This window comes from Leuciscus leuciscus (genome assembly GCF_965113295.1).
Source record: "Leuciscus leuciscus genome assembly, chromosome: 10".
Classification (NCBI taxonomy): domain Eukaryota; kingdom Metazoa; phylum Chordata; class Actinopteri; order Cypriniformes; family Leuciscidae; genus Leuciscus; species Leuciscus leuciscus.
The window spans coordinates 31677315-31699017 of record NC_138734.1 but is presented as its reverse complement, the minus strand read 5'-3'; the positions used below and the strand labels follow the sequence as shown (position 1 = coordinate 31699017).

General features: G+C 40.5%; 1 protein-coding gene across 6 annotated transcripts in view; it reads left to right on the top strand.

Annotated features, from left to right (window-relative positions):
• Window positions 1–21703, top strand: part of srgap1a (SLIT-ROBO Rho GTPase activating protein 1a) — a 118844-nt gene that overhangs the window by 88566 nt on the left and 8575 nt on the right. For all 6 annotated transcript variants that reach the window (XM_082182784.1, XM_082182786.1, XM_082182783.1 and 3 more), the window contains exons 16-20: window positions 5002–5107; window positions 5365–5589; window positions 9176–9255; window positions 17773–17953; window positions 21012–21149. In XM_082182784.1, coding sequence (XP_082038910.1) covers window positions 5002–5107; window positions 5365–5589; window positions 9176–9255; window positions 17773–17953; window positions 21012–21149 — 730 coding nt within the window. The remainder of the gene's footprint in view (window positions 1–5001; window positions 5108–5364; window positions 5590–9175; window positions 9256–17772; window positions 17954–21011; window positions 21150–21703) is intronic.

The following is a 21703-nucleotide window of genomic DNA, read 5'->3' as shown; positions in this document are numbered from 1 at the left end:
TCGACGCCCCGCTTTCCGCCGCAGGCCTCTTCGGATCCTCCGTCAAAGATTTCGCGGAGAGATTCGCAGAGGTACAGAAAGCGTCTCAGGCTATGAAGCACTTCCTCCCGAAGCGCTCCAGCTCTGCAGCAGGCCGTGCGAAACCGTCTGCTCAGAGCTCACAGCCACAGCCACCGTCCACTGCCTCCACTTCACAGCGCCGCCAGGCCAGAAGCGCGAGACCGCGCTCCCGCTCATCCGGTCGCCGCCCCGCAGGACGCGGCCCGCGACCTAAGGTTACGGTGAAGCCCGAGGCCCCGAAGTCGTCCTAGCACAGCTAGGAAAACGACGGTGTTCCAGTCCCGCTGCGGCCGGACTCACACCAAAGCTATTCGCTCGTCCAGTTCCAGAAAATGTGACTGTTCCAGTGTTTTCTGCAGCCAACAAGTCGGTTCTGTCACCCGCTTGCCTGCACACAAATGCCGTTTTCACGGCTACCCAGATAAATCCCCAAAAGAGCGTATTTTCTGGTGTCCCGGCCACGGCCGATGGTGTTTCGTGTGTAGTAAGAATGCCCACTGCCCAGTGCCCATCCCTACACATAAGCACAGCCTGTCACACAGGGCTCGCGCACATAAAACCGACTCAGGTCGGTTGCGCTTCAAACATGGTGAATGTGCCCACTACCCAGTGCCCACTAACACCACGTTACGCATGTCTCACGGTTTCTGTAAAAACGAAACCAACGTGCACTCGCTTCACGCAAGCGAACGATGTTTTCGGTGTGATAAATGTGCCCGCTGTCCCGCGCCCACATCCACACATAGACATGACAGTTCCCACGGGAACCGCCCAGCCCTCCCCCTCGCGGTTAACCACCGTAGAGGAGTCGAGCGCGGGCAATCTGCCCGCTGTCATCAGCGCGCCCCATGCCTCAAATGTCACGAGCGACACGCTTGTGTTACAGCACACAGAAGCTTCTCCATCGCTGAGCGAGCGGAGCGCGCTTCGTATTCGACCCCTAGCTATCCATGCAGACGCATGGGCAAAGCTGCCCGGGGTTTCGAAGTGGGTGCTGAACATTATAAAAAGAGGCTATTCGCTGCAGTTTCGCCGACGCCCTCGCCGCTATGTGGCGCGCGTCGAGACCACGGTAAAAACAGAAGTAGCACATCTACTTCGAGCCGAAGTGACGAAACTATTGAGAAAAGGGGCCATAGAACCCCTCTCTCAAGATCAGAGCGAAGGAGGGCTATACAGCAGATACTTCCTGGTACCGAAAAAAGACGGGGGTCTCAGACCCATACTAGATCTAAGGCAACTGAACAAAGTGCTTGTGAAGCGACAGTTCAGGATGCTCACGACCAGGCAAATCCTTGTGCAGATTCGCCAAGGAGATTGGTTTGTGTCAATAGATCTGAAAGACGCGTATTTTCAAATACAGATAGCGTCACGTCACAGGCGATTTTTGAGATTCGCCTTCGAGGGCCAGGCATATCAGTACACAGTCCTGCCGTTCGGCTTGTCCCTAGCACCCCGTACATTTACGAAGTGCATGGACGCGGCGCTCGCACCCCTCAGAATGAGAGGCATACGAGTGCTGAATTATTTGGACGATTGGCTGATTCTAGCGCAATCTCGCGCAGTGCTCATAGAACACACGACCATTTTACTCGATCACCTCGAGGATTTGGGTCTGAGTGTCAATTGGGCGAAGAGCTCCCTGTCACCCAGTCAGAAAATATCTTTCCTGGGCACAGAACTGGACTCACTATCCATGATAGCGCGACTATCACAACGGCGCGCGGTAGACATTCGACGCACAGCGAACTCTTTTCGCTGCGGCGCGTCTGTCCCGCTCAAAAGATTTCAGAAGATGCTAGGTCTCATGGCCTCAGCATCGTCAGTACTCCAGCTGGGTCTGCTCCGCATGCGCCCGCTGCAGTTTTGGCTGAAAGCGCGAGTCCCACGCAAAGCGTGGGCACCCGGTTTGCTTCGCCTCAGGGTCAATCAGAAATGCGTTACAGCGCTGAAACCCTGGAAAGCGAACGACTGGTACCAATCAGGTGTAAGCCTGGGGACTTCCTCGAGGGTGAAAGTGGTGTCCACGGACGCGTCCACCTCGGGATGGGGAGCGCTGCTCGAGGGCAGACCGTTCTTCGGCCAGTGGTCAGAACGGGAGAAGCTCCTGCACATAAACTGCCTCGAAATGCTGGCAGTAGACAACGCGCTGACGCGTTTTTGTCCCCAAATAAAAGGTCACCACGTCTTGGTCCGCTCGGACAACATGTCTGTGGTATCCTACATAAATCGCCAGGGCGGCATCAGATCCGAGAAACTGTACAGGCTGGCAGAACGCCTCCTGGTATGGGCTCAGTGCAACCTGCGCTCGCTCAGAGCAGCGCACGTGCCAGGGATCATGAATATAGGACCAGACAGACTGTCCAGGAACAACGTTCCGGCAGGCGAATGGTCCCTACACCCACAGACAGTCCAACTGCTGTGGAAGAAATTCGGCAGAGCGGAAGTGGACCTGTTTGCGTCTCAAGAAAACGCTCACTGTCAAGAATTTTTCTCCAAGAGCAGGAGCGCGCTGGCCCATGTGTGGCCCCGCCGCCCGCTCTATGCTTTTCCCCCCGTCTCTCTCCTGCCTCAGGTGATAGAACGGATCAGGGAAGAAGGATGCTCAGTACTGCTGGTAGCACCGCTCTGGAAAAACCAACCTTGGTTCCCAGCCGTGATGCAGTTAGCAAGTACTGCCCCGTGGCCAGTACCAGTGAGGAGAGATCTCCTCTCACAGGCCCGCGGCTCGATCTGGCATCCTCACCCGGATCTATGGTCCCTTCATGTCTGGGCCATCAACGGGTACATTTTGGACTCCCTAAAGGAGTATTAAACACGATCACGCAGGCTAGAGCTCCGTCTACAAGACGACTCTATTCTTCGAAATGGTCAGTGTTTTCGGGCTGGTGCACAGCCCGTGGTGTGTCACCCACAAATTGTGATGTGACGGAGGTGCTTTCCTTCCTACAAGAGCTGTTGGATGGGGGCAGGGCCCCCTCCACGCTCAAAGTTTATGTGGCGGCTATAGCAGCGTTCTCAGAAACAACGCTTGGTCAGTCAATAGGAAGGAACGATTTAGTCATCCGCTTCCTTAAAGGAGCTAGGAGACTGAATCCTCCCAGACCTCCCTCAGTCCCCGTATGGGACCTTTCTACGGTTCTGGAAGCCATGAAAGGTGCGCCATTTGAGCCTTTACAGTCAATCGATTTGAAACACCTGTCTTTCAAAACGGTGTTTTTGCTGGCTCTCGCTTCGGTGAAGCGCATAGGGGATCTGCACGCGCTCTCTGTGAGCGCGGCGTGCATGAAGTTTGGGCCCAATGACTCAAAAGTTATACTCAAACCTAAGCACGGTTATGTTCCAAAATCCCTCAACACACCGTTTAGGGCGCAGATTATCTCTCTGTCAGCCCTACCGGTCCCTGATGAGGAAAGAGACGCGAGCCTCCTTTGCCCAGTCAGGGCATTACGAGCTTATGTGTCTCGCTCGTCTGTTTTCAGACAGACGGAACAGCTCTTTGTTTCGTTTAGCGGACGTTCTAAGGGACTAGCCGCGTCGAAACAGAGCCTATCCAGATGGATAGTTGATGCTATAGCGCTGGCATACGCCTCCAAGGGCATGCAGTGCCCTTTGGGTGTCAGAGCGCATTCCACAAGAGGCATGGCCTCTTCGTGGGCTTGGTCGAGTGGGATTGCCTTGCAAGATATTTGTATGGCGGCAGGCTGGGCCTCCCCGTCTACATTTATAAGGTTCTATAACCTAGAGGTTCCCGCCCTGCAGGCCAGGCTGCTGTCGGTCTAGACTACCAGTATTATCTGACCTGATGCGTTCAGCTCAGAATGCTGCGTTTACTGAGCACAGCTCAATTTTCGACAGTTTAAAGCTGGGCAAACTGTGTAAGACCCACATTTTTTCCATCAGTTCAGGCCGTACCCCGCCCTGTCTGTATGATGAAATTTGCGTCCCTTCGACGCTACTCTATGTGGAAAGTGAGGCTGCACCCCTCCTTCTCCCGGACTCTCTGTGAGTTCACTGAGTGATTGTGCACTATATGTACCCCGGGCTTTTCGCCCTTGGGTCTTTGGTGTCAGATCTCAGCACGCACGGCGTTTTACACTGGGTCCCCTAGCGTAAGATATCTTACGCAGTACGAGAGACCTCTCGTAAGAGAACGTACTCGGTTACTAACGTAACCTCGGTTCTCTCTAGAAGAGGGACCGAGTACTGCGTATCTTGCCGTGCATGCACACGCTCTGGTTGCTTCGATGATGAAAAACCAGATAATAGCTGCCTGCGAGCGATATTTATAGGCCTAGACCACGCCCATTTCGGCGGGACGTGACGTAGCGGGCGCGAAGTGCCCTGATTGGGTCTGACGTCACGCCAGGCCTCGCTCGATAGGCTGCTGCAGTTGCCGCAGAGCAGCCAATAGGCGCGCGAGCTGTCTCGCCTATGTCTGCATTGCTGCTGCAACGCGTTTTGCATTATAACAAAATTAAGGATAATTTTTGGCTTCAATATCTCGCGGAAAAAGGATTTTCCCCTAGCGTAAGATATCTTACGCAGTACTCGGTCCCTCTTCTAGAGAGAACCGAGGTTACGTTAGTAACCGAGTACGTTTTGTGAACCGTGCCACCCCTAGTATATACACATATATAAAAAGAGAGAGAGAGACTATTGGTGAGTGGTGGGATGAGATGAAGTTGTTTTGAATTATTTATTAATACTGTAACTGTCTGGGCAATTGCTTCTAGGTTTGTGAAGGAAGTGTTAGTACGTGTATACTGAAAGTTTATTTGTGTTAGTTGTTTTTAAAAATGTCTCTTTCTGAATTTTGATACTGTATGTCAGATTTTATTTTCTTTCAAACATTACATATAATTAGATAATTGTATTGCTCTTTGATTTTTGCTTGATTTCTTCATTTTTACTCTGTTATTCCCTCTCTTTCTCTTGTAGGAATTGAGAATCTGTATGAGAGAGCGCTGTATATTCGAAAGATCCTTCTGACTTCACCCAGATCAGTGCTCGTTGTCATGCGATATCTGTTCGCCTTCCTCAACCAGTAAGTCTGAATGTCTCACAAAAACACAGAAAGCTTTAAAAATGCAAATAACAGACATACGTCTGAAATAAGTATTGATGATATAATACGCTACTTGATTGTGAATATGACTTTTTGATCCAAAATCATTCCTAGATCCATATCATAAAGAAATTCTCAGACCAGACTCGAACTTGACTATCTGATTAAGAGCCAAACCAGAACCATCTTGCTTTTTTTTTGCTGGTTGCCTAATAGCTTGTTCTTATTTCCTGCAGCTTGTCCCAGTACAGTGATGAAAACATGATGGACCCCTATAATCTGGCCATCTGCTTTGGCCCCACCCTCATGCCCACTCCAGAAACTCAGGACCAGGTCTCCTGCCAGGCCCATGTCAATGAGGTCATCAAAACCATCATCATCCACCACGAGACCATCTTTCCTGATTCAAAGGAGCTTGACGGCCCCCTGTATGAGAAGTGTATGGCAGGCGGAGATTATTGGTGAGTGGTGTGATGAGATGGCGATGCTGTTTTTAATAATTTATTGATAACTGTCTGGGTAACTGCGTCTAGGTAGGTGTCAGTAAGATAGATGTTCAGGGGTTGCTCAAACTGAGAGATGAGAATATTGTTAAAGTCAGTGTTTGGGCTTGTGTTTGACTATTGTATTTTTCTGTACTAAGATACATCCATGGTGTGACTGAAGTGAAAAAGTTTGTTTTAATAATAAAAAATTAAAAAATATTCAGTGCTATAGTGAGTCACTTATTTTGTTAGCACAGTTTTAGGGTGTGACCGCTTTGTTTTGAAGAGCAGGTCTTGTTGATCCAGGAAAGGAGGATACATCCTTACAAAAGATTTGGAAGAAGGAAATACAGGTCCTGCCTGTTAAAAATGAGTCATACAGGTTTGGAATGACATGAGGGTGAATTTCAATCAATTTTTGGAGGTGAATTTTTCTTCAGTGTGGATTATGTGTGATGTTTGTTTTCATTCAAACTCTGAATTAGCAGACATTTGTGTTATAAAATGGCCTCGTATTTCTCATTCTTTCTCTGTGAGGATATACCAGGCCCTAGGCCGAAAGTTTGTATTTAAAATGCACTTAATACCACAGGTATGTGTGCCTGGATCTAGAGAGTGACGGGACCAGCTGCATCTAAGCTGTGTTTGGATTCGGTGTGGGTAATTATTTGAAATGATGTCGTGCGGATATTGTGAACTCTTAAGTCGAGGTAGGACATTTTTTTAGAGGCCGAAGGGTTTGGAGACCTTTAACTAGGTGAGACAGAATGAAACCTTGATAATTGCAGCCATCAAGGTAAGAAAAGATCGCCGGCCAAACCAACGCTCATTTCTCTCCGAAATACCCACGGATGAGAAGAGGAAAGAGACATTTTCCGCCAACTCCACAGCTGTGTGTATGTGTTGGCTAGTGATTTTGTTGTCTCAAAGAGAGCGGCCCAACTCCCACAAGTCTTCATCCCCCAAACTGAAGCAAAACACCTGCCACTGCAAGAATCTGTACTTGAGCACTTCAAATCATTACATCCTTAAACTCGCCGAAGCCGGCTCTCGTATTTTCCCCTTTGGTAGTGTGGCATGTGGGAGTGGCAGAGCTCTGTTTGAAATGACTTTACTGTGTGTCAGGGGTAATCTGCAAGGATGTGAAGGGCATTACTGCCAGTCTCAGTAACCGTGCTGTGCCACTGACAGAATCCCAATCACCCTGCCCAACTCCTCCTGAATACTAATGACAGCTTCTGTACTTTTTGCTCGATGCCGAGTTTTACTCTGGCTGTGACTTAACTCTTTGTCTCCCTGTGCATGCATTTACTTATGTAAGGAAGTATACATACACTCCCGTTCAAAGGTTTGGGGTCGTTAAGATGTTTTTGAAAGTTCTTATGCTTACCAAGGCTGCATGTATTTAATCAAAAATACAATTAAAACATTAATATTGTGAAATATTATTAGAATATTAAATAACAGTTTTCTATTTTAATATGTTTTAAAATGTATTCCTGTGATGGCTAACCTGAATCTTCAGCGTCATTACTCCAGTCTTCAATATCAGCGGATTTGGTGCTCAAAAAGCTTTTCTTATTATTAGCATTGTTGAAAACACCAAGAAATGTCACTACATCATTTTCAAAGCTATTTATGTATAGTGCATTCAAATAGTTTATTGCACAGCTAGTAGGGGTGGCACGGTTCACAAAACCCACGGTTCGGTTCGTATCACGGTTTTAGGGTCACGGTTTTCGGTTCTGTACGGTTCTTGTTGTTGTTTTTTCTTTTAATCTTTAACACTCCAAAAATTTACTTCAGCATATGATATATAGCTGAATTATCTAATTATTAATTAATTTATTTCATAAATGGGGTGTGTTTGCAAAACGCAGCTTCTCATTTCCCGTGGGCTGTGTCGGACAGTTATTTGTCACCACTTTTTGACAGGGTTGATATTATGTCCCAGCACGGATGTACCAATACAAATAAATAAAACATTTCCAGTTAACTAGCAAAGTATTCGTTTCGTTCGTTTGTTAAATAAGAAGCAATCTAGCGCTGAAATGTGTTTTTTTTAATCAAGTGATCAAAGTGCTCGTTGCCGTTGCGATCAGTGGCGCTGATACAGTGTTCTCGTGGCTCGCGCACACACCGCAGCGGCCGCACATTCTTCACTCAGACGCGCGCTTCAGTCCGTTGAGGAGACTCTAGGCTACTCTATTCGTTCCGATGAAATCACAAAACAAAATTCATACAAATCTGTCCCTGCTTGATATACAACCGCTGATAAACATAATCGGTTTTGATGAAAAAGAAAAATATATACGAGTGCAGATTAGAACTCAGAACCTTTGACACGCTTGGCAAGTTCTGCCACTGGACCATTAAAGTACATACCGGTACGTGGAACAGTCGATCTATGTAGCCTATTTATTCACGTGAAAAAAACAACATATAGCCTAGTGGAGTTGATCTCATTAAATGTCTAAGTAAACCCAGTGTACTATTTAAATCGATTGCTGGACATTGTAATGTTATTCTACATTTGTCTGATTTATGATTTAGCATTGTATTAGCAGTAGCACGGGCACAAGGCTACATTGCGCATGCGTCGAACCGTGCGAACCGCGCGACGCACACACGCACCGAACCGAGACAAGCGAACCGAACGGTTCGGATGTTTTTTCATGTACCGTGCCACCCCTAACAGCTAGCTGTGGATTATCCTACTTATACCATGGTCATTTGCCAGCATTGACAATTTAAAGCTGTCACTGAAGTTTGCAGTGCAATATTTGACTGGAAGGGTAAAAATGAAAATTATTTTAGTAAGTTACGGCTCGCTAGATCTAGCTTTCTGCCTGCTTTGAATCAGACACAGAGATCAAATAGTGCGGTAAGATTACGTTCATTTGATTGAATGAATTATAGCATTTATTTGAATTCATTATCTAGAGAGAGAGGGGAAGGATGGAGGGGGGGAGAGAGAGATGAGTGAGGCAATGAAGCTGGGAGTTTAGCTACTTCAAAAACAGCGATTTTACCCCCTCATTGCTGGGAAAAATAATGTAGCAATTCAGCAGATAAGATATTTTATTAATAATGCTCCTGAAAGGTTCTTTGTGTTCGAGTGGTGTGAGTGCTTCAGTGAAAGAAGCGCATTAATATAGAACAGTGAATAAACTGACTGGAACTATCTGTGCATTCAACAGTTTGAATGCACACCTTCCAGCCAATCAGAATCGAGTATTCAGACAGACAATGGTATAAATATATTTTAATCTTTTTTTTTTTACTTAAAAATTAAAAAATTAAAAAAAAAATTTATATATAGACATAGACCCTACAGTGTATGTGTCTACAAAATTAATTTAATAAAGCATTTAGATCTAAAGTTTTTTAAGCTCATGAGAAACACTTACTTGGCTGAAATGTAGTTATTCTGTCCTTAGATATTGAGTTTACAGATGCTGTAAATGCCACGATCTATTAAGTATTTAAAAAATTGTTCATATAACCTATAGTTAATTATTATAATTATTCGTCTTGATTTATTTCCTCTTTTTTCCTGCAGTGAGAGTCCATACAGTGAACATGGGGCTCTTGAGGAGGTTGATCAGGATGGAGGAATTGAGACCCACACCAGTGAGGATGGTATGTTTATTTTGTTTAACAAAGTTTAAGTTTGGGGTTCGGTCGGATATGACAATAGAAAATAAAAAGTGAAATGAGGAGCATATTACTTGCATTAACTGATGGTAAAGAGAGAGAGAGAGAGTACTTCTGTTGTATGCTCAGCGCACATTTGAATTAAAACTAATTCGTATGTGCCAGTAAAAACATGAACTGATACATGATTTATGTATAATGAGTGGTTCCATACTTGTCATTATTCCCATTGTCTAAGAATGGCTTCAGTCAATGTCCATCAAGCCTCTGGATTGATTTTACTTCACATGACGTTTTCTCACCTGGCCAGTCAAGGGTTAATCTCTGTGTGCACTGACCTCTGGGTAATCACTTTTCACAGCTCTAAATTAAATGATTAGAGAGTGGAGAACTACGTCCAGCTATTTGGTCCTTCTTTTTGTTTTCTAATCCTTTGGGAAGGGAGAAGCATCCGTAAACAAAGAAGGGGGTTTTAATCAAGCATGGTAAATGCTTTCCAATACGGCAGGGCAAAATAGACCAGTCTATCATGTCTGTAAGGCTACTTTCATTAAAAAACATGCAAAGTCCTTAGCAGTCTGACTCAAACTTGAGTTCTGTATGTAGTTGCATGTAGTTTTATTATGGAAAAAGTTCTCTAGAAGTTCCCAAAGCTCAACTGAAACCAGATGCTTGGCCCATTGATGACACATGATCAATTCCCATATGTAATCTGAAAGTTTCAGACTGTGAAAACTCAAATCAAGTGGTTTGTTTTCGTCTTCTGTCCAGTATTTCAAAAGAACCAAAAGGAAAATGTTGCTGCTGACCTGTATGTTACCTCACTGAAAATAGACACATTTCCTGTCTCTCGCTCTGTCTGTACCTGAACAATGCTTGTTTTCTTGTGCGTTCTTTGATAAGAGAAGTGGGATGTCTGCTTTTTCCATATCTATGATTTCTAGGACAGACAAAAGCCACGTTTATCCCATTGTTTAGCTTCTAAGGGCCTTAAGCGGCGAGTCAGATAAATGGTAGTACTGTACCATAACACCAAATACACATTTATTTTGTTAGATGTTTGCTTTGAAGTCCACCTTTATTTTTGGATAATAAAAACAAATGGGAGTAAACTCTCCCTGTATTTACTCAAATGGGATTTAATTATTTGGATAAGGCAAGAGTATTATTGTATTATTCTTAAAAATAGGGATTTAAACAAACTCCTAACCATAAATATTAAATATAAAAAAGGCTATGTTCAGACTGCAGGTAAATGTGGCCCAAATCTGATTTGTCATGACCGTCTAGGACCACATGGAATCAAATCTTTTCAATTCCGATTTGCGCCACTTCCATATGTGTTTCTAAATCTGAAACAGGTAAGATGTTTTGCAATACGACTTCAGTCTGAACAGTCATATCGGAATTTATGAGACTTTTACATCACTCTAAAGCAGCATTCGTCACAATTCTGTGTTCATGGGAGTGACTTCAAAGATTTTACATACCCAAAGTTATCAAGACCATCGCTAAAGGTGTCAGTGGAAAGACAGTTATGTGTTAGAATTTAAGTATTTCATTGACAAATATACAAGCAAAACATGTGGGCTCGTATCATAAATGATCTGTACACACTGGAATCTGATATTAGCCACATTTAAAACAATAATGTGAACAGCTATACAAACATTTTTTATCTAAGCAATAAATCGGAATTAAGCGCGAAAGCTCGCAGTGTGAATGTAGCCTAAGACGCACCTTATTAACCATTTGTGCTACAAACATGAAATCGTGGGGTTTGTATAGAAGATATATTCTATTACTGTTGTAAGAGTTTAAACTTGAGATTTGTGATAAAACTGACAAAAAGACGTATATTGCAGGAGAAACCCCTAATAACTGCATAAAACACCCACCTACAAAACCATAGCAAGTTTTGCATGGGTAAGCACCAGCGACACTCACGTTTTTGTCACGTATAACCTGCATCACTTGACAAGTGTTTATATGAACCGAGACTCGTGTCCAACTCTGACGTCAATCCGCCATCACTCGTCCAATCTCTAAACTGAGCCGAACAGACAGATCTCATATCCACCCAAGTATAAACAGAACCCATAACTGAATAATGTTCAGTTCTTTTCAGATTGAATTTATTGAAGGATATTACGCACAATTGTGTCATTTATTTTCATAAATCACTATTGGACATCTAGACATGGGCATCTGCATGCTGAAGATTAGTTTTAACTGTTCCCATCTCACTGTCTGTTTAAATTTCATGAATCTGTCACATTGAACTGAGAAACCTGATACTTCACGTATGTCAGGGTTTCCATTAACTAACGCAGATGTCGGATATCAACGTCAGGACAAATCATAACTGACCTGAAGATTGTAAAATTGCTCTCAGCTTCCATGGTTTTGCTCCAAATGTTTTCCTGATGAATGTATTGAGGAGGTTCTTCCTAGTAGAGGAATTGTATTCTTCTTTTTTTGCACTACGAATATTGCTTATGTCCTCCTATCTCAGTTATGGGTAGCTTGTGTGTTTTGTCTTGTTTCATAATAAGCGATTTGGGTTATATTATCCTTCTAAATCTCTTGAAAAAGCCTTTTTCATGGGAATTTATCAGCTGGCATTATTATAGAGACCATCCTGAGGAACCGATGCCTAGACTGTTAGAGTATAACTATATCAGCCCGCTCAAACTAGTGACCAGTGCAGGTCTGTCCTCAATCACTGCATCTGAAGGGGATCGTCTGGTCTCAGGGCCCATCTGGAAAACCACTTTGTCGAGTGATGGGACCCCTGCTACGCCTTAGAGCCATTTATTCATTCAAGTGAACTGGAATAAGCAGACATAATGCACTCTTGGGAAGAAAAAGACAAATCTCAGCATCTGTGAGAAACCGATGTTGAATGAAAAGATTTGACGTTTTGGAAATGTTGGTTTGTGTGATATATCTGATATATCTAAAAGTCAACATTAATTCAAAAATGACTCTTAATAATAATAAAAAAGGTATCACTTAAATTTGATGGTCCACTTTAGACATTCAATTAAAAATAAGTCCTGTAACTTTGCAACTACATGTCATTTAATTCTCATTTAGAGTAGTAAACGGTCTGCTTAAAGGATAACTGTTGCCAAAATGCTACCTAGGGTCTTTTTTTGTTAATCTACCCGAGGCAAACTTTCGTTTAAATGCATAATTAGAATGGAAACGCCACTTTTAAGTTTGACCGTATTTTCGTTTTCAGTCAAACTGCCTTTTAAATGGGAGTGCTTGGGGCACTTCTATGATAGCATCAAAAATCGCTATTTTTAAAACACTAAGAAGGCTCGACACACCATGAAACTTTGCTCGAAGTATCACCAGGGGCTCTACACATGAACTCGAGCATTGAGAACATTGTTTGTGTACACAGAGTTTACTAAAAATAAAGATTTTGATCAACTCACTTTAGCTGTGTCCGCCGGCATTTTGACAGTCAAAAATAGTCGATCTCCGAATGCAACGTAACAGGGAGGAGAGTAAAGATGGAAAGCTCCTAAAGCTTAGTTCCATATAAATTCACGGATAATTTGTTGTTTTGTCGTTAGTGAAAATCAATATGGACCTTGTATTAGAAAAAGGATCCTCATATAAGAAGCAATACTAAAATTCAGAGTCAGTTCATTCACATTCGGAGATCGACTATTTTTGACTGTCAAAAGTTTGCCTCGGGTAGATTAACAAAAAGACCCTAGGCTGCTTTTTGGCGACAGTTATCCTTTAGTATCTGCTAACACTTTATTTTGATGCTCCCCCAACACACATTCTACTGACTATAAGTAACTTTTGCAACTACATGTCAACTTACTCTACTAACCTGAACCCTAACACCTAACCCTAACCGAACAGTCTAATACTCTAATTAGAGTTGCAAAGTTAGTAAATCTATAACTAACTTTTAGTTTGTAGAATGTCTAAAGTGGACCATTGAGATAAAGTATAACCTATACATATACACACACACAATAAGAAATGTACATATACAGATTATATTATTGTTGTTCAAATGTTTGGGGTCAGTAAGATATTTTATAAAGAAATTAATCATTTTATTCAGCAAGGGTGCATTTAATTGCTCAAAAGTGTCAGCAAAGACATTTATAATGTTACTAAAGATTTATATTTCAAATAAATGCTGTTCTTTAGAACTTTATATTCATCAAATAATCCTCTATCACGTTTTTCACAAAAATATTACGCAGCACAACTGTTTTCAACATTGATAATAAGAAATTTTTTCTTGAGCACTAAATCATCTTATTACATAATTTTTTTTGAAGGATCATGTGACACTATATATGTGATAATAAATTAGAATTAAAAAAAATTAAAACAAATATTTTACATTTGAGTCATATTTCATAAAATTACTGTTTTTACTTTTTTACAATCTCGTAAAGTTTTTTTAATGTTTATGAAAGAGATTTCTTTCATAATTGAAAATTGTTTACACTTATTTAAGATAGAGTCTTTGAAAATGAGTGTTGATATCTTGTGCAGTATTGCTTCTGAAGTAATGAATTTTAAGTTGTTACAATAAAAAAATAATTCTTTGTTGAATATTCGGGTTTACTGTAAAACATTCATTAAATAAATAAAACGATTATTGAATGGCATTTCTTGTGGAATATTATTAGGCTGTTTCTGTTTCAAAACAAAGCTTTGTTAAAATTACGGTTTTTGATGAGAAACCCCTTTAAACATTGGAACATTTCTTAGCCGGTGATGTTGCAGTGAGCTTTCTCTTCTAAATGGCTGTGTTCGTGCAGTCTGCAAGCATGCCTCCATAAAAAAAACACAAAAAAAACCAGGAAATGCAGCTTACAAACAGTTTTCTACTCTGTCAGCCTTCATTCCTCCTGGGTCTGCTTGCAGCCGCGAGTGCTGGTGGGTAAGTTACTGCTACAGCAGTGTATATTAAGGCAAAAAACCTAGCATTGGTTGTTAACCCTCCTCTGGGGCAAAAACAAGCCCATATGGTACAATGTGCAATGAACTACGGTAGAGCAAGCGGCTGCAGGAACAATGTCTGTGAATAAAAATAGTACCATAACAAAAGAGTTACAGCTTCTTTAAAGGACAAGTTCGGTATTTTACACTTAAAGCCCTGTTTACAGATCGTATCTGATGAAATAGAACGGTTAAGATTCAAATTTGGACTCATGCTCCTGTCCCGAGAATTTTAGGTTTATTTCGCTTTTGTGGACCTATTTTGCCAAACGCGTCACACCCGTGATTCTTCCGTTGAGAGCTTGAATAATAGACACTCCAGCCCAGTTGGTGGCGATAATGCACCTTTGCCAATTGCAAGCAAACCACGGGCATTTCATTGAATACACAGAAGAAGCAGAAGAAGAAGCGGCGGAGTAATACCGTAAAGGTGCTGCGGCCTCACAGCACGTCCTATTAAGTCAATGGAGTTGGACAAAAACTACGATAAAACCTGTTGGAATGCATCTTTTTCAGCGATTTTTGAGTGAACATATCAGTGAACACCCCTGACCACTCGGTGAGTTTCACGTCTTTGTAAACGAAAGTTTAATGTGTTTTTAGGACGGAATCTTCCAGTGCATATAGACAACTATTGTGGGGGTGGGGGGGGAAAGCGAAATAAACCTAAAATTCTCGGGACAGCAGCATGTGTCCAAATTTTAATCTTAACCGTTCTATTTCATCAGATACGATCTGTAAACAGGGCTTTAAGTGTAAAATACCGAACTTGTCCTTTAATACAGACTACCAGAATTAATTAAAAGTTCCAAAGCGCCTTTGTGTAATTTAGTGAGCGAGGTTTTGGACACGAGTAAACAAATGAATTGGTCGAATATATGGATTTGCTTGCTTTAATAATCTTGGTAACTTTCCTACTTTGTCTGCCGCCCGTCTTCACAAACACTGTCCTAGCAGCACTATGATACATGAACAGGCTTTTGCAAGGACACTCTGAATGACAGCATCTGTCAGGCAGAGATGGAGGAGAGACAGGGACGTGTGGACAGTTGATGGCCATATTGATCTCCACCCCGTCCTCTTTATTAACAAGGTGCCTGCTCTCAGAGCTGCCCTATTAATTCAGACAGTCAACTCACGCCCGTCACGTCTTATTGACTCATTGTCATTTCCAGACTGTCGAGAATGAAAAAGCATTTCCTCTCTGAGCTTGTGCCTCTCGGTTTTATTGCTGTCTTCCCTAGATTAATTGTGTATTCTATTTGTCTGATTTGTTATTGTTTTCACTAATTTTTCTGTCTTTATTTATTACAGTGGCAACGCTCGTGCCTCTCTCCAAAGTTTTTTTTTTTTTAAATACTACTGTAGCAAGTATCACTACATTTTTAACAACAATTTTTGTTTTGATGCTTGACTTTGATGCAAAATCTATGATGGATTACACCATGATAGTAAACCATAGTTTTTTTTTATATATATATATCTTGGACTAACATTTAAATACCATTGTACAAGAATATGGCCTTCATTCAGTATAACAGTTTATATTCAGTTATAAAAAGCACAGTGCATGGATGCTGACTGGTCGTTTTGCTTAATAGAAATATAATATGACATTTTTGTTTTTTCAATTATATATAGAGAGGGAGAGGTTGTTATAGCGAATACAACCCAGACAGGCTGATCAGAACAGGATCTTGAATCAGCCTGAAGGGGTTGTATTCGCTATAACCAAGCGTGCCGCACAAGCCCTGAAAAGTGAAGCCAAAACGTCTTGATCGCCCCCCGGTGCCTGGTCCTAGTATAGGTCATAAGCCCCGCCTCCCCGTGTTATTCAACGGGACGTGAGACCAACTAAACAATTAAATTACACTTCAAATATCTTTTTTCCAAAGGTGGTTTCTTTCATTTGCTGTCGTTTTTATCACGCTGATGTAAGTTCAAGTGTCGGTTTCAAAAATAAGTTGGTTTTTAGTTAGTTACGTGATGCGGTGGTGTAACGTCATGATTGACAGCTGTGATTGACAGCTGTGATTGACAGGTTCTCTGAGCGAAGTAGTCACTGAAGCACCAACGGAAATTTTTTCGGGATCTTCGGAGGACTGAGGAGATTGTGTTTACTTTATTTTAACAAGCCTCTTGTCGTACTGCAATCAATTTTTTAAAAAGTGTGCAGAATCCACTCTCCCTGAGTGCATTCTGCGAGAGTGAGGGCGGAGCGTTGATTTCGCGGCTTTACTTTCCTGCTCACTACTGCGCAGGTCTGGTCCCAAGATCGCTACAGCGCAGACTCAAGTTCCAATATGTCAGCGCCATATCGGCACACTGGCGGCTTCAGTTCTCATCAATGGAAGAGAGCGAAGGGGCGTCGTCCATCTTTTTTTACAGTCTATGGCTATAACAGCCGCCTCGCTCTACATTATCCTGCTTATTACATGGCTACCTACCAAATAAATTAATAATTTGACACAAAATTATTTAAAAAGGAGTTTATTGATTTAAAAACGATTGTATTGCTTCCGCTAAAGAAAATAGTCTGTTTCGTCTCAATGGTTAGAATCCTGCGTCCATAGCAACGCTCTGTTTTTCATGGCAACAGTGTGTTATCCTTAGCAGCGGTCTGTTATCAAGAAATAACAGACCGCATTCTACATTAGAATTCAACCAAGCCATGTAATAAATATAAAAATAAAAATATATAATATATATATTTTATATATATATATATATATATATATTTTATTTATATATATATATATATATATATATATATATATATATATATGATTAAATATATTTTATTAACTATTTAAAATTATTATTTAAATATTAAAATTGATATTAATCATTTTTAAAATATACAAAGCAATTTATTTATTTTTTACAACTCGTTCCCCTTTAACTGTGACTCAATACATAATTTAGCATGATCTCTTGTACCTTGCTCAAGCACCATGGTATCATCATCACTGTACCACAGTGCTGTTTTGTATAAGTTGTTGCACTCAGTTGGCAGGTGTTGTGATGTTGTTGGTAAGGTCCACATAGCCTGATTATCCTGAGGATGAGAACAGCCCGTTCTGCCAGAACTGCAGCTACTTCACATGCATTGAAGCCCGCTGTGTCTCTTACATAAAGGGAGTCATGGCAGCAAAGGCATGTACAGCTACTAGTCAGAAACCCTATAACGTTGATGCATTCAAATGCTCTCATAAAACAATCAGATATTGTTGAGGCATGTGCACTCTTTTCATTCGACTTGTTTCTGTAAATAGCACCAACTGCCATTCAAACGGCTTCATATTTTTTCCCTTTAGGCGTTTCATGTAGCATATGCCAAAAGTGTTGAAACGGGTGATGCTTCCCATGCGGAAGAGCTAATTGATCACACAGAAGTTATGATTGGAAATTCTCCAATGGAAAACCTATTGCTGATGATGTCACTGACATCTATTTCCTCTCTCCTAACTTAACTGAATTAACCATGCTGTGTCTTTTTTTCCTCTACAGAGGGGGAGCCCATTGAAGCCATCGCAAAATTTGATTATGTGGGGCGCTCTGCGCGGGAGCTGTCCTTTAAGAAGGGTGCGTCTCTGCTGCTGTACCAGAGAGCATCGGATGACTGGTGGGAGGGCAGACACAATGGCATAGACGGCCTAGTGCCTCACCAGTACATTGTTGTGCAGGATATGTGAGTATCTCTACTGTGATAAAATCAACTACTCCACTGTCTGTAATGATCCACGTTTCAAGGATAGTTGGATATATAATATAAATAATAAAAGTGCTTCAACAGAGTTTGATGTTGCAATGTTGCTAACAGCATGATAATCTAAAATCTTAAAAATACATAGTACATAAATATTTGGCAGATGTAACTATGTTTGAAGTATGAGTCTATTCAGTCCTTTCAGCATTAGATAAGTAAAATTTGAATCAATAATCATTTCAATTCAGAAATTTCAATTCACACACACACACACACACACACACCATACACAGTAAAATGCGCCATGAAATGCGTTTTGCGACTCTATACATTGGATAAAATCAACCAAATGTAACATACATTTGAAATAAAATCTAGTTTTGTTTGTAGAAATGTAGAATTTTTTTTGAAAATCTAATAAAAAACAAGGATAAGAGACAATGTATGAATGTGTAATGGAAAAAGTTGAAGTTTTATATTAAATATTGTTTAATATAATATGTTAGGGCTGTGAATAGAATAAAAACATGTAACTAATTATTGCACAAATTTTCATGATTAATCACATATCAATGAATAACACAATCATGTTAAAATTTGTAATCATAAATACATTTACATATAATTGTACAATCAACAAAGTATTTTAAATAATATATTTTTAAATGTTTTATATTTATATTAATAATAATATTTAAAATAAAATAGTTTAATGGAATAAATTAATTTATTGCATCAAACATTTCATAATGATCTCCAAAATTAACGTTAATTGTCCTTGCCCTAGTTTGTATAGCGTAATATTTTAGATGTCTGATACACAGACAGTATTATTATTGTAATAATATACAGTATTATTATTGTAATCATAAATAAATTTACATATAATTGTACAATCAACAAAGTATTTTAAATAATATATTTTAAAATGTTTTATATTTATATTAATAATAATATATTTTTTTAAATAGTTTAATGGAATAAATGAATTTATTGCATCAAACATTTCATATTGATCTCCAAAATTAACGTTCATTTTCCTTGCCCTAGTTTGTATAGCGTAATATTTTTTATTTGTCCACGATTTTTTTTAAATGCATTTTGGAATTACCTTCTCCTCAAGAGTTAGACTTATGTCCAAAGACTTATTTTCAGAGTAGGTACTGCATTTGATGAAAAGCTTGCTTCTCAACCATTAATAAAATGTTATACTATATATACTTCAATCTGGACATACTGTTTTCGTACTATGTTAGGGAAGTAGGCATAGGGGATACAGACTTAGAAGCCAGCTGCCTACTTAGAAAGGATTGTACCAATGTTGCCTTGAAATGCTGTGTAGATAGGCACCTCATTAGATTTTGAACATAAATGAGCCACAGAGTTTAGTAGCTGCACACTGCTCTGGACCATCTTCCTCTGGTAAATCTCTTTATTGTCATGACAACTTGTTCTGCCTGGGCAACTATTGGCGCCTTGTTGAACAGATTATGGCTCATAAAGGGGGCAAATCTAATGGATCAGGCACAGTGCTGAGTGACGCCAACAACAGAGCCCATACCAGCCGACTGTGTGTGTGTATCAATAATTCACATCATGACCCTCTGTTGATGTGTGTTCTTGGCTCGTGGCACTGAGAGAATTTACAGCCTGGTGGAACGAGGGAGTTTAAGAGGCCCTAGACCAGCAGAGTCCGTCCCTCAGTCCAATAAAAGAGCAAGAGAGTGTAAGGATGTCAGCTGGGCAGCTCATACACACATCAGCACAGTGGCACGCGTACAATGGAGAGCATTCACATCTCAGTTTATAGAAATGTCTGTTTGGTGCTCAAAAACATGTGACCTAATGTACTGTCCAATAAGCCGTATCAACAGCTGTGATTTTACACAGGACTTTTAGAGCTTTACATGCCTCGTGTCAGGGCTTTAACGCACCACTCAACATAAGCATCACGTATCGCTTGACCTTCACATGAAAGTGTTGAAAAAGGGCAATGTTACAAGATTGCAAGTTAGCATGGACGCAATGTAAACAGGAGAAATAGTGAAAGCAAATGAAATTGTCATAATGTTTTACCTTGCAGCAGAAAAAATGTCCTTGCGATTAATTGTTTTAAATGTTGCTGAAGCATGTGTTGCATTTTGATAGGGTTGTGACAAAGAAGAAGAAGAAACCAAAAATGTTTGAACTTTAGTGTCACGTTCAATTAGGGATGCACAATTAGTCGAAATATAACCAATTTGCTATATGGATTTCTGCAATTTAATGAAATAATGCAAAATGCAGCACAGTTCTTTTACAGAGTGAAATCTTTTATCACATTTTTTATGTCTCAGTTAACAGTGAATGCATATTCTACTACTATTAATAATACTACTAATACTAATTATTATTAGTATTATTTTATAGTCCCATTGATATATAATCACAATATTTTGGGCTAAATTGTGCAGCCCTACAAACAAGCAGAGCAAACCTTGCTGCTATATGTAGGCTATATATATATATATATATATAATTATTATTATTATTAGAAAAATCACATTATTTTGCAGGCCTACATTAATTAAGTTTTGCTGATGATACTTCCTATTCTTTTGTTTTCTGCCTGCGGTAACTATGAGTGAAACAACACTTCATCATTGTGTATCAGACATCGCCACCTTGTGGAATAAAGGTGGATTGCACTTTCTTAGTCATAAAAGATTCAATTATTGTTGTGCAGTAAAAATATACTTACACTGTCACACACCTCAAATTGTATAGGGTCGCTAACAACCTTTACAAACAACGAATGGGAAAATAGGCATTCTTCTATAATTTTATAATTTTCTTCTTGTTATATTGTTTATAATGAATTGATTGAGGAAAAACTACGAAGGTTGATGTCTAACTTTAAAAAAATAAATGAGGAGGGTGGTAGTGAATGACGTCCCGGGTCACTAAAGACCCCAAGGTATGCGTTTAAGGGTTAAATATTAAACTAAGCTAAATGCTTGTGAATATTTTTTTTTTTACCACGTGTGTGCTGTTTTGACAGGGATGACACATTCTCTGACACACTCAGTCAGAAGGCAGACAGCGAGGCCAGCAGTGGACACGGAGGAGAGGAGAAATGCTCCACTAGAGACATTGGATCTCCAACAGACAGCAGAATACCTGATGCCTACATCAGCAGGTGAGTGTACGAAAACTTCCCAGAATTCCCCTTGCTTCAAGACATTGAGTGTATTCAATAAAAGGCAACAGCACTTTAAAAAGTGATCAGATGACTTAACTTAAAAAAAAAAAAAAGGCTGGAAACCCATTGCCTTAAAATTATTAAGTAATAAACTTCATCTGTAATTGAAAAAAATAAGTTATGTGAACTTGACAATTCACTTTTCAATTACGCAGAAGTTTATTTATTTAATCGTTTTAAGACAACGGGTTTCCTCGCTTTTTTAAGTTAAGTCAGCTTATCTCTTTTTACAGTGAGGCAATCTAATGACAAACATCAAACAATCAAATACTCCTTAAGTAACGAGAACGAAGAAAGAAATGCCCAGAAGTCCCAGTGTGGGGTTTTTTTTCTTGAAGTTTACTACATCGGTTTTTTATTCTGTTGATTTGTCTTGTATTCATTTGCTCTCTCCCCCCTTTCATTTGCTCCATCCCTCTGTGTCGTGCTGCTATGTTTCCTGGCTCTTAAATCTTTCAGTGCATTTGTCTTTATTTAGATGTTCTCCTCCT